The sequence below is a fragment of the Morus notabilis genome, unplaced genomic scaffold (genome assembly GCF_000414095.1).
Source record: "Morus notabilis unplaced genomic scaffold, ASM41409v2 Scaffold848, whole genome shotgun sequence".
Lineage (NCBI taxonomy): Eukaryota > Viridiplantae > Streptophyta > Magnoliopsida > Rosales > Moraceae > Morus > Morus notabilis.
In genome coordinates, this window is record NW_010367943.1 from 439,506 (window position 1) to 456,117 (window position 16,612).

At 33.0% G+C, this 16,612-nt stretch overlaps 2 protein-coding genes across 3 annotated transcripts; one reads left to right on the forward strand and one right to left on the reverse strand.

The window, feature by feature from the left end:
* Positions 1-3,503: 3,503 nt before the first annotated feature.
* Positions 3,504-8,481, forward strand: LOC21402805 (basic leucine zipper 9). Of its 2 annotated transcripts, XM_024175907.1 has the most exons (7): positions 3,504-3,593; positions 3,669-3,967; positions 6,520-6,640; positions 6,952-7,117; positions 7,289-7,364; positions 7,648-7,773; positions 7,986-8,481. In XM_024175907.1, the coding sequence occupies exons 1-7, from the start codon at positions 3,575-3,577 to the stop codon at positions 8,289-8,291; spliced, it is 1,113 nt and encodes a 370-aa protein (XP_024031675.1). In that variant the 5' UTR covers positions 3,504-3,574; the 3' UTR covers positions 8,292-8,481. The 2 variants fall into 2 exon arrangements, with proteins under 2 accessions (XP_024031675.1, XP_010112149.1); XM_010113847.2 differs by lacking the exon at positions 3,504-3,593 and having other exon boundaries at positions 3,608-3,967; positions 7,986-8,480.
* A 6,091-nt stretch (positions 8,482-14,572) lies between these two features.
* On the reverse strand, positions 14,573-15,187 carry LOC21402806 (probable calcium-binding protein CML43). Its single transcript, XM_010113848.1, has one exon. The coding sequence runs from the start codon at positions 15,185-15,187 to the stop codon at positions 14,573-14,575; it is 615 nt and encodes a 204-aa protein (XP_010112150.1).
* Between the last annotated feature and the right edge of the window lie 1,425 nt (positions 15,188-16,612).

Genomic DNA, 16,612 nt, shown 5'->3' on the forward strand with positions numbered 1-16,612 from the left:
ATTTCCATCTTTCTCCCTATTAAAATCACAATCGATTAAAAAGGGCGTATTTAGGAAACTATAATATCAATTAGTGTACGATAGCATGCAGTTTTGAAATCCCTATAATACTACTCTTTTTTTAGTTTAAAGCTCCTAAGTTTATCTATTTAATAGGACAATATGATAGTAAAGTATAAAAAACATTCTATATCCTAGACAATTGTAAACTTTTAAAGACATAGTTGATCTGAACCATCAAATCATATTAGATTAAAAAATGATATATAATTTAATAGAAATTGATACTGATCGGATGATCCAAAACACTACACTTCTAGAGTAGTTTTTTTAATACCCTAGTTTGTCCCAAATTTTGCTTCTTAAAAACTAATAAACAAAACATTATTATAATGTCATCTTTCAGCAAAACATCAAATTCCTTGCAGGTTAAGGTAAAGGCATCTCTACCCCATGATTCTAGATATATAGAATATTCACAATGACAATGCTGATTCGATTTTTGGAATTTATAAACTTGGGTGATACTGCATTACTTTTTGGTGGAATTATTGTCCTCAGAAAGTCCTCAGAAAAGTTGAAAACTATTTATTTCTCTTTCGTGAATTGATTGCCAAATTTTCAAAACAGACTAATTAGTCAAGATGCATGATGTTGTCTTGCCACTTTTTGTCAAAGCTTTTGAGGGGGGAAAAAAAGAACAGGAAAAAATTAATTAGGATGTTCATCTCCCTTTTGCTTCAAAAATAGATTCATAATCATGATTTACTATTTAAACAAGTGACCTTCCAATTATGAAAATTTGACGCATTTGTAATAAGATACAGAGTTTTTGGCCAACTTAGTGTTTCTTTCCTTCTTATCCAAAAAAAAAAAAAAAGAAGCATTTGACAAATTAAAAACTTATCTTTTGATGTTCTTCCATTATTTATAATTATCATAATTCTCTCTGCAAATAGTTTAATTACACTAAGAGGACGTTTGGTTAGAAGATTCAAACCATGTGATTCAAATCATTTTTTATTTACGTGAATTTTTTGTGAGAGAAAATACTGTAGCGAACCATGAATCATGATTCAAATCAAAGAACGAATCCCTCTACAAAACATCCTCTAAATGACACTTTCGATTAGGTCGGAATTGAAATGTGTGTTGTAATTTTTTTTTTTTTTTTTTTTTTCAGGATGATACTTTCAATCTCATTCATTGAAACCACAATGACCTATAAAGTTATTATTAACAGATCCTGTGAATTTTTGGAACCCAGTTGTCTCTTTCGTTTCCCTCACTTGATGTATCACTTTCCTTGGCAAGAAAATAATAAAGTTTTGATGGTGGTTGTGACTCTTGGGGGGCTTTCCCAATAACTCAACTTGGAAAAAGTTAGGTAATAGGTATTACCAAGTCTTAAGAAAGTAGAATAGGGTATTTAAATAAAAATAAAAAAAAGTTAGAACAAGGCAAAAGGGAAAAAATGTTTTGAAAAAACAAAGAAAAAAGAAAAAGGCAAAGGTCATTATTTTAACACAAAGAAAGTGAAGTTTAAGCTCCTTTAAAGCATTGGCAAAGAAAGCAGCCATGGCCATCAACATCTTTATTCTGGGGTCGGTGCCTGTCCAAATCAAGCCTCTTCATAGCTTTGTCCTACTTTTCCCCCATTACCATCCTTTACAATGCACTCTCATTACCCTTCTTTTTTATTTATTTTTGTTTTGTCATTTTGTTTGTTTTTGCTAAAAGCACTTAGAATTACTTCAAAACCACTAGATTGTTGTACCCCTCAGAATACCAACGCTAAAAAGGCCAATGTTCACATGCTCTCTCTATTGTCACCTTAGTAAATACAAAAAATACAAAATACAAAAAAATAAAAATAAAAACCTATACGGTAACGGTAAATTCATGCCTTTCTACATATCACAACAATGTCAAGACGACTATATGATCACCTTCATATATATGAAAATATAAAGAAAAACTATACGGTAGCGGTAAATTCACACCCTCCTATCTTTAATATTGGAGTTTCAAATCTCTGCCTTATCAGTTGAAAAAAAAAAAAGAAACAAAAAATCTTGTGTTTTTACCCTTCAGGGGCCTTTTAAGGCGGCACATATGTTTATAATTGTCAAACTAGACATAGGTAAAAGAACTGCCCTAGTTCTTGCCGTCTTAAAACAATAACTATTTGTACTATTACAATAATCAAGGGACCTTAATCCCTAAAAAAATCAAAATCAAATGTTTTGCACCAAACTCCCACTCATATATGTGTGTCTATAAACAAATACGTATATTGTTAAAGTACAGTGATATAAGTAATGGGAGAGTTCTACCAAAGAAAAAAAAAAGAAGTAAACATGGTTGAAGATGATTATTAAAAGGAAAATATTCTATTCCTATTTCTTAGCAAAAATATTCATGCATTTATGGTGTTGAAAAGCATATATGTGTGTATATATAAATGGACAAGCTATTACGTTGAATTAAAGCTCCATCTCTACATCTCTTTTGAGTTCTCATGACATGTGAATATATGCTTTTAGTTTTAGGGGAAATTATGGACTAAATTTTTTTTTCAAATATCAGAATAATAATGAGATCAGATTGAACTCAAATTATTTTCAACCAAGGATAAGAGAATAGAACCTCCAATTTACTTCCTTTATCAAAACTTTTTCTTTCTTTCAATAGTTTCTTTAAAGTCTCAAATGTTCACTTTCTAGAAAGTAAAAAAGTACCATACATATATCGTATGAAAGGCAGGCACATAGTAATTAGAAGAAAACTCGAAATTAATCTCTTCAAAATGCAGAATCAACTCAGATTCTAGCTGGCCCCACAAAGACATTTTTGTCTCGTTCGCTTCGCGAATTCGAGTTTTCAATTTGAACTGAGATGTAACATTTTCTTAGAGTTTTTAACTGTAATAAAAAAAATTTAATGTAATGTTTTCTGAGAACTTTTAACTGTAAAAATCTAAAATTAAAAACTCAAATCGGTAAAATGAACGGACCTTTAATTAACTGTCATGTGGCAGTATCTTGTCCCCTCCTGAATCCACCGATCAACGGCTCTCATTTGCAGTTACGAACGTCAAAATACCTAATTACCACAACAAACCAAACACAAAAACAACCCACCACTTGCCATAAACGTACAATAATAAAATATTAATAAAAACACATTCCTTCGTCGCCAAGAACCCGGAGTTCCAAAATTACCATCCACACCCGGAATCATCACCCAACACCACAAAGTAAGCCTTGTAATTCCAAGGGCTCTTAAAGGGCAATTTTGTAATCACGTATTATCAAATCCCTTTTTTTTTCTTTTTTTTAACTTCATGTGCCGCCCACGGCGGCCCACCTTTTCTTTTTCTTTTTTTTTTTTTTTTTTTTTTTCCCTTTCATAAAAACAAACCGGGTTCTTTCTTTTGCTCTTCCTATTAATACTTCACCATCTTTCCTCGCACTTCCCTCTTTTACACACTCTCTCTCCTCTCTCTCTCTTTCTCTCTCTCTCTCACTATTGCGCTAATCTCCACCGGCTTTAGTAGCAGGGTTTGGGCGAAATGGAGCGGAAACCGGGAGGCCACGTCCACTATTGCGCTAATCTCCACCGGATTTAGTAGCAGGGTTTGGGCGAAATGGAGCGGAAACCGGGAGGCCACGTCATCCCTCAGACGACGTCGTTCTACTGCAGTGTGGCCGGGACGAGCGACGTCCAAACGATGATGAAGCGAAGCGCGTCGGAGTTGGCTCTGGCGGAGTTCGTCAAGATCGGCAACGACGTCGTTTGGACCAACAGTAACAACAACAACAACAGCAACAACAACAATACTAATAATAATAACGGGATTAACGAGAAGATTACTTATCATGATGAGAAGAGCAGATCAGTTAATAATTTCTCCAAGACGGATGGATTTTTCGGCGATGATTTTAGCTTTGCTTTCAAAAATCGGGTTAGTTCATGATCCACCTCTCTCTCTCTCTCATCTTTCTCACTCTATTGCACGGACGTGGCAAACCTAGCATACACAGATGCTTCATTAGCTAGCTACGTACACTTAATTAGTGGATGCTTGGTTCGTGTATTCATAATTATGAATCAGAATTATTTTCGTTTTACGTGTATTTTTTTTAAAAGAAAAATATTGTAAAAAATCATGAATCGTGATTCAAAATCATAAATGAATACAGTAAACAAATATCCTCTTAGTTTATGAAAATTAATATAAATATTGATAAAGCATTCTTAAAGGATACCACGTACGTCTTGACATTATATATTTTTATTTTATATAGCAATATACCAATAAAGAAATTTACGCAATATTGCAAACTAGTATGGTAATTTGGTGTTAATTAATCAACTACTAATAGAAATTAAGTTTATCTATACCACCGATATTTTATAACATTGTTATATATTTTTTCTGCATGAAATAAAGAAAAATCTTAAGAGATATTAATGATGTTTAACATTACACGCTAATTAAAAATATATTTTTTTGGAAGGAAATTAAAAATGTATATTAGAAGATAGGTTTTAGAGATAGAGCTCATCTTGTATCCAAAAGGCATCTAGGGTATCAAAGCTAATAAAAAATGGACCACGATCTATATTACGAGACTCGTTATTACTATGTTCTTAAGATTTTTAAAATAAATGTTATATTACAGTTACAACTTTTATTTTTACTTGTTAAATTCAGGCGGTTTTATTCGACCAAAAAAAATCTCTATAAATATTTCACAATTGAACCATGTTAAATACTATTATATATATAGAAGTCGTGTGGGTTTATTTATTTATTTTTCTGATAAAGTAGTAAAGCTTTATAAATTGGTTAAGTAATTAGCTAGCGTAAACAGCAACGTCAACAATAATGTATGTGGGGTTTGTTGTTTATAGTCGGGCCACATGTAATTACTTGATTTTATCTATTTATTATCCTATTTGGTAACACTTGAACCTTTTCGTGTGAGTTCTTAAAAAGTGAAAAGGAAAATGTGAAGATTCTCTCGAACAAATCATCATTCAATTTTCACTTTTTAGAAGTACAAATAAATAAATGAATAAATAAAGTGTTACTTTATAAGGATAGTTTTGATTTTGTTATCTTATGATTATGCATCCCTAAATTAAAATTCTCTCTTAGTACATGAACTAAATATTGCATCTAAAAGCAGTGCTTAATTTATAAACTACATATATCTTATAAAATATTGCATCTACCGCAACTTTTGTTTCGGTAATATAAACTAGATTTTTTAAGTAAACGGTAGAGAAACAGATGAGTTGGTATTTTGATGTGATACTGTTATTATTAGGTTTTTTTTTCTCAACTATTATAGATTACTTAGCGGCCAAATACTGAATATCACTCGTTAACGTCCTTCTTTTATTTTTATTTTTATTTTCTAAAACCTCGAATTTGGAACATGAAATAAATATCGATGTTTTATAAGGTAGTAAGACATATATATCAATGAAAATAAACGAATAATTCCTCGGATACGTCATGTGTGACACGTGCAATTTTAACACTAATTCATGTCAATTTTCAAGAAAGAAGAAGATCTAATTAAAAGGGGGGGAAAAAAACTATCTAATTAACGAGTGGTTGGTGACAAACGTGCAAGCCATGTCGATAAGCGTTATCGGATTTTTTGAGCCAACGTAGAAAATTGATATCCGACAAATCATGATGGCGCGGACTTATGGACTGATCACTTATGTGACGGTTTTTTTTTTTTTTTTTTTTTTTTTTTTTGGTTGGGAAAACACAGAGAAATGCATTTTTGGTGGGAGGAAACAAACATTAGTAAAAATTATACTAGATGGCATATACATATATATATATATATATATTTATAAGAGTACTGAAATCTAAATATAGAAATCTTTAAGAATATTTTAGGATTAGCAAAATCACGTAATAATTATAATGATTTTCATGTTTCATGCTATAAAATTACCCAATACTTACCAATGGTAATTTTTTTTTATACAAGCTAACTGTTCACAAGATTTGAGCCTGAGATCTCCCCCTAAACCACCCCACCCAATAGTAATTTTAATTCTTTTATTTGTAAAATTTTTACATTTTTTTTTTGTTATATTTCAAATTAATGACTAGATTTTGTCAGTTTTAGAAAACAACAAAAAATGTGAAATTATTTTCAATGTGTTTGAAACTTTTGAAAAAATCAAATCAAATTAAATATATATAATTACTCTGGTCAATTCAGACTTATAAGCAGAATAATTTTCAACATGTCTAGAAAAATTGAGCCAACAATATATATATATATATATATATATATATTACTACTAAACTTGTTTATATATGATCTATTTTCTTATTTAAAAAAAAAAAAAAAAAAAAAAAAAACTAATCCCTCCTGCAACTTTTGGCGTAATAATGCTGCCTCTAAAAGATGATCCACTATATATGCACATAGATATTGGCGATAATCATACTTGTGCTATTTTCCTAATTAATTGCAGGAAATTATGAATTGCTACTCAAGCAGTGCTGGACTCACAGAAACCATTCTCTGCTCTCAAAATCTCACACCCAAGAATTCCTGCGTCTCAGCAACCATAGATTCCCAATCATCAATTTGTGGTATGTTCTAAGATGAGACACTAATCGACATCTCCTTATTTTTGTTCTTACGGTCGTGTCATGTCGTGTCATATCTCGATAAGGTAGTGTTATATATCTATTACTACTAATGATCATCACCGCAAGTTTTTAAATAGATCGTATCCGTACGTGAACTCTGACCATCATTGGTAATAATACCTAGTATTTTCATCTTATTTATTTTGTGAAGAATCAGTGAACGCATTTCTCTTGCTAGCTTATTAGTAATTTTTCTTTTTTCTTTTTCCTTTCTCTGATTAATTTATTTTAATGATATGGAAAATTTTCAGTTGGAAGTCCAATATCAGCCAATAAATCAAAAGGCGGAGATGATGAATTACAAACAAGAGGGGCTTCAAGTGGTTCCTCCCATGAACAATCAGATGATGATGTTGAGATTGAAGCTGGACCCTGTGAACAGAGCACAGACCCTACTGATATTAAACGAATTAGAAGGTTCATTAATAATAAAACTACTCATTTTGTTCATTGCTAATTTTTCGAACTAGGACCAAGATAAAAATATGTTTGTACTGCATGACATTAAATTTGTACCATATTTCATACTAGTTATTACAAATTATTATGAATATTAATCTTGCTGAGTTATTGTCATGATTGTTTCAGGATGGTTTCAAATCGCGAGTCTGCTCGGCGATCAAGAAGAAGAAAACAGGCCCATTTGGCAGATCTTGAGTTTCAGGTACTAATTAATTGAACATTTTTGGTGATTAACACACGCAGGCGGAATCGGAAAACTAAATTAGTAGGAGCTGATATATATAATTTAAAAATTTTACAGAAGGCAATCAATTTTAACAAAATATACCTACAAAATTAAAAGGAAAAAATTCAGGTGGCACGGTCGCCTCCTCGAGAATGTGTGGCTTTGCCTGTGTGTTTGTGTGTAGTTAGAGGTATTTTCCTTGTTTCTTCTTCTTTTTCTTAGAATGCTTGTGAGTTGAATTTTGTTGTTATTTCTTCAGGTTGAGCAACTTAGAGGAGAAAATTCATCTTTGTATAAGCAGTTTACAGACACTACTCAGCAATACCGTGATGCTGATACAACTAACCGAGTGCTTAGATCTGATGTGGAAGCTATGAGAGCCAAGGTATTGTTGATTAGATGCTTCTTTTCCTTCTAGTTCTAGTTGCCAACGTTTGAAGAAGAATGTTCATTTTAGTATCAGATATGAAATCGATCAACAATCAAACAAAGATTACATATTTAACCATCATAAGAAGGAATTTATTGGAAAAATGGTGTAATGCCAATTCTAAATTCGAGCATCGAAATCGAAAATTAATGTTATGATCATTTCAGGTGAAGTTAGCTGAAGACATGGTTGCTCGAGGCTCCTTAACTTCAAGCTGCTTGAATCAACTAATTCAAAGTCATCTGAATAGCACACCACAACACTTCAACCGTCCAAATCTTCACCGTACAGTGAGTGTCTCGCCGACCATCACCGTCCACGCTGATCATCAGGACAATCCCTATGCGGGAATCGCTGTGTCGGGTCAAAATCCATCCCTGCTTGGACTTGGAAACCCCAATTTTTCTTCTCCCAATATCACTGCCGGGATGTTGAGTGATGCTGTTAGCAGTGTCTCAGAAATTTGGCAATAGGAAAGAGGAATAATGGCAAATGCATATGCCAATTTAGACTGTTAATCCTCATGTGTTGTTTATTAGTTTGTAGCTTTTGGTGTTTTTCTTGTTTTTGTCATTGTTGTTAGTTTCTGAAGTGTTTCTAGCTTTTTTTTTTCCCCCCCTCCTGTGTGAAGTATAAGAACTTTCTGTTGTAGTAGAAAAGCTATAAGATTATGAGCTTATTGCATCTTCTCACAAACGTTTTATTTGTTGGAAGTTGATCATGATATTTCTGTCAATTAACTCTGTTTGATCTTTTATGATTCTCTCCTTATCTAAGAGCAGCAAAGATTCTAAGTAGATTAAAAAAAAAAAACCTTATTCTGATTTTTGTTTAAAAAGAACAATAATTTCATTCAACTCGAACAAATATTGCAATCATAGATCTTGTAGAAAAACCAAAATATGTAACAAATGATCTATTATAATAAACAAAACAGCCTAGTGACTCGACTCATTATTTCGATCAAAGAATAAGGAGGTTTTCTCGTGCACTCTTTCTAATTGACGTCACATAAAACTCTGTAAAAGAGGCAAAATCGAAATCCTCAACAAATAAATCTTCAGCAATTTCAAAATGCCCTTCATCTCCAGCGTAGGCTCTTCTTATTGATGCAATAACGAACATGTTGCCGATGTCGATCTTCACATGCCTACATTCTTTTTTCTAGATATGACACTCAAATAATACAAATTAACAAAAACAAAAAAACAAAAAAAAAACAGCACCACACAAAAATGATGACATAAACAAGTTACTATAACCATATTAAGATATGAGTAGACGGAACTCGTGACCATCGCTAGAAAATGAGATCTAAATGAACATCTATTTTTATTCATTATGGAAATACTAAAGCCAGAAAAAAGAAGAAACGAAACAAATAAATCCTATTGGAGAGAGAAATTCTTAGCTAAGGATCTCCCTCACTCGTGAGAAGGATTATCGAAATGTGAGATTAAGAACTGAGAACAGAGGAATGATATATCATAAAAGCCCAAGGGCCAGATTTTCGATTTTTGAATCTTATTGATCATTGGTAAAGCAATTTGAGCTCAAACATCTTGTTAGTGCATTTTGTATTGGCTTATTTTTGACAAATTAGTTGTAAGATTGGCTGGCTTTGTAAATTGGTGGTCCTCTTAAAGAAAGTCTTGCTGTCATGTTTATTGGCTGCAAATCAAATGGCTTGATTACTGAAAATCAAGAGTGGACTTTTGGAGAATTAATTGTTGGTGATCTTGAGGCATGAGGTAGGTTGAATGAGGGAGAAAATGACAAAACGTGTAGTGAGGTGCTGTTTTTAAAATAGAGAGAGGGCTGAAAACTGAAAAGATGATTTTGTTCATGTCATAATGAGATTGTAATGTTAAGTGTTGTTTGATGTGTTGCGACGAATTATTAGAACACTTTCGAGTTGGTTCTTCGGGAGAAGATTCCTTTAGTTTTGGGAGGAAACCGTTAAGTTTAGTGGTGCTCGCTGATCAAGCTTCCTAAGGAGATTCTAGGCAACGACGACATTGTCAAGGAGGAAGTCGTTGAGTGTGTAAGATCGTTCGGTCCTTTGTAATCTTTTAAACTTAGTGGATTGATCACTGTATGGGCATGGCCCCGCAGATATAGGTGTGTGCACCGAACTGTGATATCATTTTCTGGTGTCCTTTATGTTTATGCATTATTATCCTGCATCTCTGTTTTGCTTGTTTAATTTCAGATTTTCTGTTAAAACAGTATTACAGTAAAGTGTTATAACACTCTCCGTGACACCAGCGACAAAAACAGACCTAACAATTGGTATCAGAGCGGGTCACTAACCGTTTGCTTGGTGAGATTTTGGGAACTGGTCTGTTACAGTAGCTATGGATTTTTTGAAAGAAGGCGGTTCAGTTTCGCGTCCTCCCCTCCTAGACGGTTCCAACTACTCATATTGGAAAGCACATATGAAGGCATTCATCAAAGCTATTGATGAAAAGGCATGGAGAGCTGTCTTGACTGGTTGGGAGCATCCAGTTACAAAGGATTTTAAAGGAAAGGAGATATTGAAGCCTAAAACTACTTGGTTAACCGAAGATGACAAGTTGGCGAGCAACAATTCTAAAGCGCTGAATGCTATCTTCAACGGGGTAGATGTGAACCAATTCAAGCTCATTTCAACGTGAAACAGCCAAGGATGCATGGAAGACATTGCAAATGGCACATGAAGGTACGGATGCCGTGAGACTCTCTAAACTTCAAATCCTTACTACAAGGTTTGAGAATCTTCGAATGCAAGAAGATGAAACAATTTCTGAGTTTAATTCAAAATTGTGTGATATTGCTAATGAGGCATTTTCCTTTGGAGAGAAAATATCAGAGGAGAAAATTGTGAGGAATGCCTTGAGGTCTCTTCCACAGAGGTTTGCTTACAAGGTGACAGCTATCGAGGAAGCCAATGATGTCCAAACAATGAAACTTGATGATCTAATGGGTTCTTGGCACACTTTTGAGATGAATCTGGATGAAAACAAGAAAGGAAATAAGGAGAAAAGCATTGCCTTTCAAGCCGAAGTTGATTCTGATGATGAAGAAGACTTGGCTCAGTCCATAACAAGGTTGTCGAAGAAATTCAACAATGTGAAGAAGAAGGTCAATAGGAAGAATGAGAATTCAAGAAATGGAAACTCCAGCAATTTTTAAAAGAGTAAATCTGCAGCAAATAGCATAGAATTGAAGACAAAGAACAAAGGTATTTAATGCTGAGAGTGCGACGGATATGGACATATTCAATCCGAATGCGCCAATACCCTCAAGAAGAAGAAGAAGAAGTCGTTTAATGTAACTTGGAGTGATGAAGAGTCAGAAGGCAGTCAAGAAGATGACGAATATGTGAGCAACTATGTTGCTTTCAATGTTTATGCTGATATGGACGTTTCTGCAGATAGTGTTACAAAAGGTGTCGCAGACAGTGTTACAACAAATGCCGAAACAGAATTTGTGAACAGCGAAACTAAAGGAGATTTTTCAGATTCTGAGAGTAACAGTGATGGCAAGGAGTTGACTATTGATAACATATAGGAAGCTTATAAGACCATGTTCAACAAATGAGTTAAAATGTGTGAAATGAATAAGTCTCTATGGGAGCGAGTTGATGAGCTTGTTAAAAAGAAGGATGTGCTTAAGAGGGCTACCGTAAACTATGAATTTCAAGTTGCTAAAAATGAGAAAAAGCTGCTAGACACAAGGGTAGAATTGGAGCACACTCAAAAGTCACTTAAAATGATGAATTCCGGCACCACCAAACTTGATCATATTCTCTCTGTGGGAAAAGCTAGTTGTGAGCGTCATGGACTTAGATACACTGGTGAATGTTCAACATCCAAGACAGTGTTTGTGAAGGAGACACTCGCTCCTGAATCTCGGACTATCCTCAGTAAGAAAGGTATTATCTTACCCCCACGACGTAAAAAGTTTGTTCCCATATGTCATTAATGCGGTTTAACTGGCCATATAAGACCAAGATGCTACAAGTATTTGAATGCTTTGAAGAGAGGTATGCTCATGAATCCACCAAATTTCGTAAACTCAACAAGGACACCTAAAGCAAAGATTGATGTGTAAAATAAATTTCCTAGACATGTTTGGGTAAGAAAATCTGATTTAAGGTGTCATAGGGCTTGCACTTCTTTTAAAGCATGTACTACTAACTCTAAGTATTATGGTAATGGTCACTCCAAGCTTTTGATAGATGATAAAAGCAATATGCATGGAAGAATATTATATTCAGGGGGAGTAAGACTCGTAGAGGACTCAGGGGAAGCAAGTTGCAGAAATCAATGAATTGGAATGTGATTTGCAGGAAAGTGTTATACCGAGTGTTCCATCTGGTGTTACAACACTTTCTGCGACAACAGCTTCTAAAAAGTTTTTCTATTAGTATTATTTTTAACTTTGGCTGTATTTTGTCAAAAAAAGGGTGACTTTTAACTCAACTAACCCCTTTAGTTGGATTTTATCTTTTATCTTGTAATAGGTTCTTTTTGTTAGTAATGTTAATTTTGTCAAAAATAGCCAAAGGGGGAGATTGTTAGTGCATTTTGTGTTGACTTTTTTTTGGCAAATTAGTTGTAAGATTGACTGGCTTTGTAAATTGGTGGTCCTCTTAAAGAAAGTCTTGCTGTCATGTTTATTGGCTGCAAATCAAAGGACTTGATTGCTAAAAATCAAGAGTGGACTTTTGGAAAATTAATTGTTGGTGATCTTAAGGCTTGAGGCAGGTTGAATGAGGGGGAAAATGGCAGAACGTGTAGTGAGGTGTTATTTTTGAAACAGAGAGAGGGCTGAAAATTGAAAAGATGATTTTGTTAATGTCATAATGAGATTGTAATGTTAAGTGTCGTTTGATGTGTTGCGACGAATTGTTAGAACACTTTCGAGTTGGTTCTTCGGGAGAAGATTCCTTTAGTTTTGGGAGGAAACCGTCAAGTCGAGTGGTGCTCACTGATCAAGCTTCCTAAGGAGATTCTAGACAACGGCGACATTGTCAAGGAGGGAGTCGTTGAGTGTGTAAGACCGTTCGGTCATTTGTAATCTTTTAAACTTAGTGAATTGATCACTGTTTGGGCGTGGCCTCGCAGATGTAGGTGTGCGCACCGAATTACGATATCATTTTCTGGTGTCCTTTATGTTTTTGCATTATTTTTCTACATTGCTATTTTGCTGATTTAATTTCAGATTTTTTATTAAAACAGTATTATAGTAAAGTGTTATAACACTTTCTCTGACACTAGCGATAAAAATGGACCTAACACATCGAATCTATCATCGGTAATAATTCCAACGTTCCAATAAGGATATAACAATATTAATTCTACTTTAAAAGAAACACTAGTTAAATATATATGTATATTATGTGTGTATTTATTTGAAGTTGCATTGTCACGTCATAAGCATCACTGTCTGTGTAACCAAAACATCATTAACTCATCGGTATCTCGTTTGTCCCCTATTTCCTACACAATTTTGATTTTTGTATGAATAATTAACAATGTAACTGATTTTGCAAGTAGAAAAAATCGTGCTGGCTTCTGCCAACCGTGACAATTAAATATTTTATAGTTTCTGAAATACACACATATATAGTGTGTGTATATATATATATATATACACACACACACACATGACGTGACAGTCGAGAAACCGCGTCTTGTAGTTGGAACTTTAATCTGGGATGTGCATTGGAACACACCAGCTTGCTAAATTAAGGGTAAAAACAAAAATAAAACGAAATAAGGTGATGTAGCTTTTAAATATGTCAAATCATCAAGGAATATTTATGAACAAAGGATGCATGTTGCCTTTATACATAGCTAGAATGTGAAAGGTAATTTATACAAATGGTCTAGAAAATTGGGCATTGATCATATCAGGTTACAACAAATTTTTTATCAAAACTATATATATCTAAGAAGGAAAAAGAAACAATGGCAAAAAGAAAAAAGAAGAAATAGAGTAGACCTTTCTGCTTTTATAGTTTGAATGTATTATAAGTCTACTTCAGTATCATGCTATAATGTATAAAACAAAATAAACCTATAATTTCAAACTCTGAGACTATTAGGCTGGAGCAAAAATGGTTTTCATCTAATAATATTGCACTTTAATGGTGATAAAATCATCGCAATAAAATTTATACAAAAAAAAAAGAATATTAGAGTGATCAACAAAAATCTCGGTTCAAATATCTTAATACATTGCATGATCTTAGATAAATAATTTAAACAAAAAAGAAAATATCCTTCCTGGTATCCTATAGTTTAGAACTATGTCATATTAATATTTACGTTTTTCTCTAATCTAATTGGATACCTCATTATTTGAAAAAATATCATCCAACTATATCATTATAATTTGCAAAATACCAGAGATTGTTTGAATTAGTCCTACGTTCATGCATCAGTTTGCATAAATTTAGTGGAGTAATTACTTGCAAATAATAATCTTTCATAAAATATGCCTCATTAATAAGTAAATTTAGCAGAGATAGTAATGGTGTTAATTTGGAAGCAGAAGAAAACGGGGGAAATAACTATTTATGGTTTAAGTTATTAATGATTCTGTAATGAACCAATTTAGATCACAAAAATGTTCGAGTTTGAAAAATATTATTGGACCCATAATGAATGTAAAATTACCACAATGGATTATTGATTGAGAGGAAAAAAAACCAAACAAACAAATTAACTCATTATTTCTAGCACTAAAAAAGACAACAACATATTTAAGAATGAGAATTCATTCCCATCATGAACTCAAACTCACCAAAATCAACCTTCCCATCCAAATTCAAATCCACAACTCTCAACATCTTCTCAATCTCATCCATGCCCCACCCACAATCCAACCCCAAGCACTCCAAAACCCTCTTCAACTCCACCGCCTCTATAAATCCATTGCCATTCTCATCAAAGATCTTGAAAGCTTGATGAAGCAACTCACTTCTTTTTGAACTATTCTCCATTAATTCTTCTCCATCAAGTACTTCCTCCACAGGCACTTCCTCCACACCATCATAGTCTCCTGGCAAGTCAAACCCCTGCGCGGAGGACTTGTCGTCATAAACCTCCGCCTCCTCCACACGTATCAAACCGAGCTTCTCCACAACTTTCCTAGCCTTCTCCTTGTGTATTCTTCCGTCGTTTTGCATGCCAAAAACGGTGATGAGAGCTCTTGCCATTGAGTCGTCAACTTTGCCTGCTTTTTGTCGTTTGCAGGCTTGGTGGTTTTGTTCATCAAGGGTGTGAGTTTCCGAGCCGATCATCATCGATCTTGAAGATCCTCCAATGGCGTGCACCAAGTCTCCTAATAATCTTGAGCATGTTTCAGTGATACCCATTTGGCGGATGAGAATTTGGATGGATTTTCTTGGGAGAAAAATGTTTCGTCTAGTGAAAGAGATCACACTATGAGAGATATGTACAATATGTCACATAGTGGCGTAAATTTACATTTTTATAGTAGGTATCATGATATAATGCCCTTGTTGTTCATTTAAATTTCTGGTATGCCATCCAAATAATTAGAGTTATTTTAATTTATATGATTGATTTCTAAGATTCCGAAGCTGGAAATTTATCAATTGAATATAAATATTGGGTCGCTAGTGCAATGTATACACATAATGTATCTGTGGAATATATAAGCTTATTTTAATATGCTGATTACTGGGAAAAGAAAAGCTACTTTAGTTCTTATATATTTACAAGAAAGTTTATTCTAGGCTAAATTTTGGCATTTTGGGCGTCCTTGTTAATCTGCCATGTTGAATATATTATAAGTACAATTTTTCATCCGTGCTTGTACGTAGTAGTAAGTAGTAACCTAACTTGAGGGACGTCCTGTTATTAAATACTTTTTTTTCACTTTACAATTTGCATTTTTTTTAAAAATATTTAAAATTATTAAGTATGATAAAAAATGTTTCAATGCAAACATGTTGTTTAATTGCTTCTTTAAAAAGAAATAAATAAATATGCTAATAGTTCGCCTTTTTTTAAGTCAAATTATGGCATGCTAGGGATGCCAACAATGTTTTTATAATAATGATAAACACAAATAAATATAGCAAACTAATAATTATTTTTCAAACTAAAAAATTGATAGTCATTAAATTTTTTACAGACAAGTGTAAAATTATTAGGAGGTTTTAAATTTTAACCTAAATGAAATTATTGTTCTATGAAAATCAACAATTTCATAATATGCATAATGATGGTTGAAAAAAAATTTTGAAAAAATATATACATTTTTTCTATTATAAGTATAGATATATAGTAAAGAGTATAGAGATTCACAAGTGAAATATTTATGAAAGTAAAAAAAAAAGATAATAAATGAGGTGTTTAGAGAGAAAATTAATGGAAAAAAAAATATTGTAATGGAAAACAATGGAAAATACAAGACTTAAAAAAGAAGAAGAAAAAATTAGAACAACATTTACAATACAATTAAAGGGAAAAAAAAAAGGCTAAAAAGTACAATTAAAGGAAAAAAAGGCTAAAAAGTACAATTTAGAAAAAAACAAAAGAGAAAAAAAAAATTTGAAAGCAAGCAAGCAAACATGGTGAAGTAAAAAACGTCACTTGAAGATATATTCTTTGCAGATCATAGAAACAAAAAAAAAAGGCTAAAAAGTACAATTAAAGGAAAAAAAGGCTAAAAAGTACAATTTAGAAAAAAAACAAAAGAGAAAAAAAAAATTTGAAAGCAAGCAAGCAAACATGCTGAAGTAAAAAACGTCACTTGAAGATATATTCTTTGC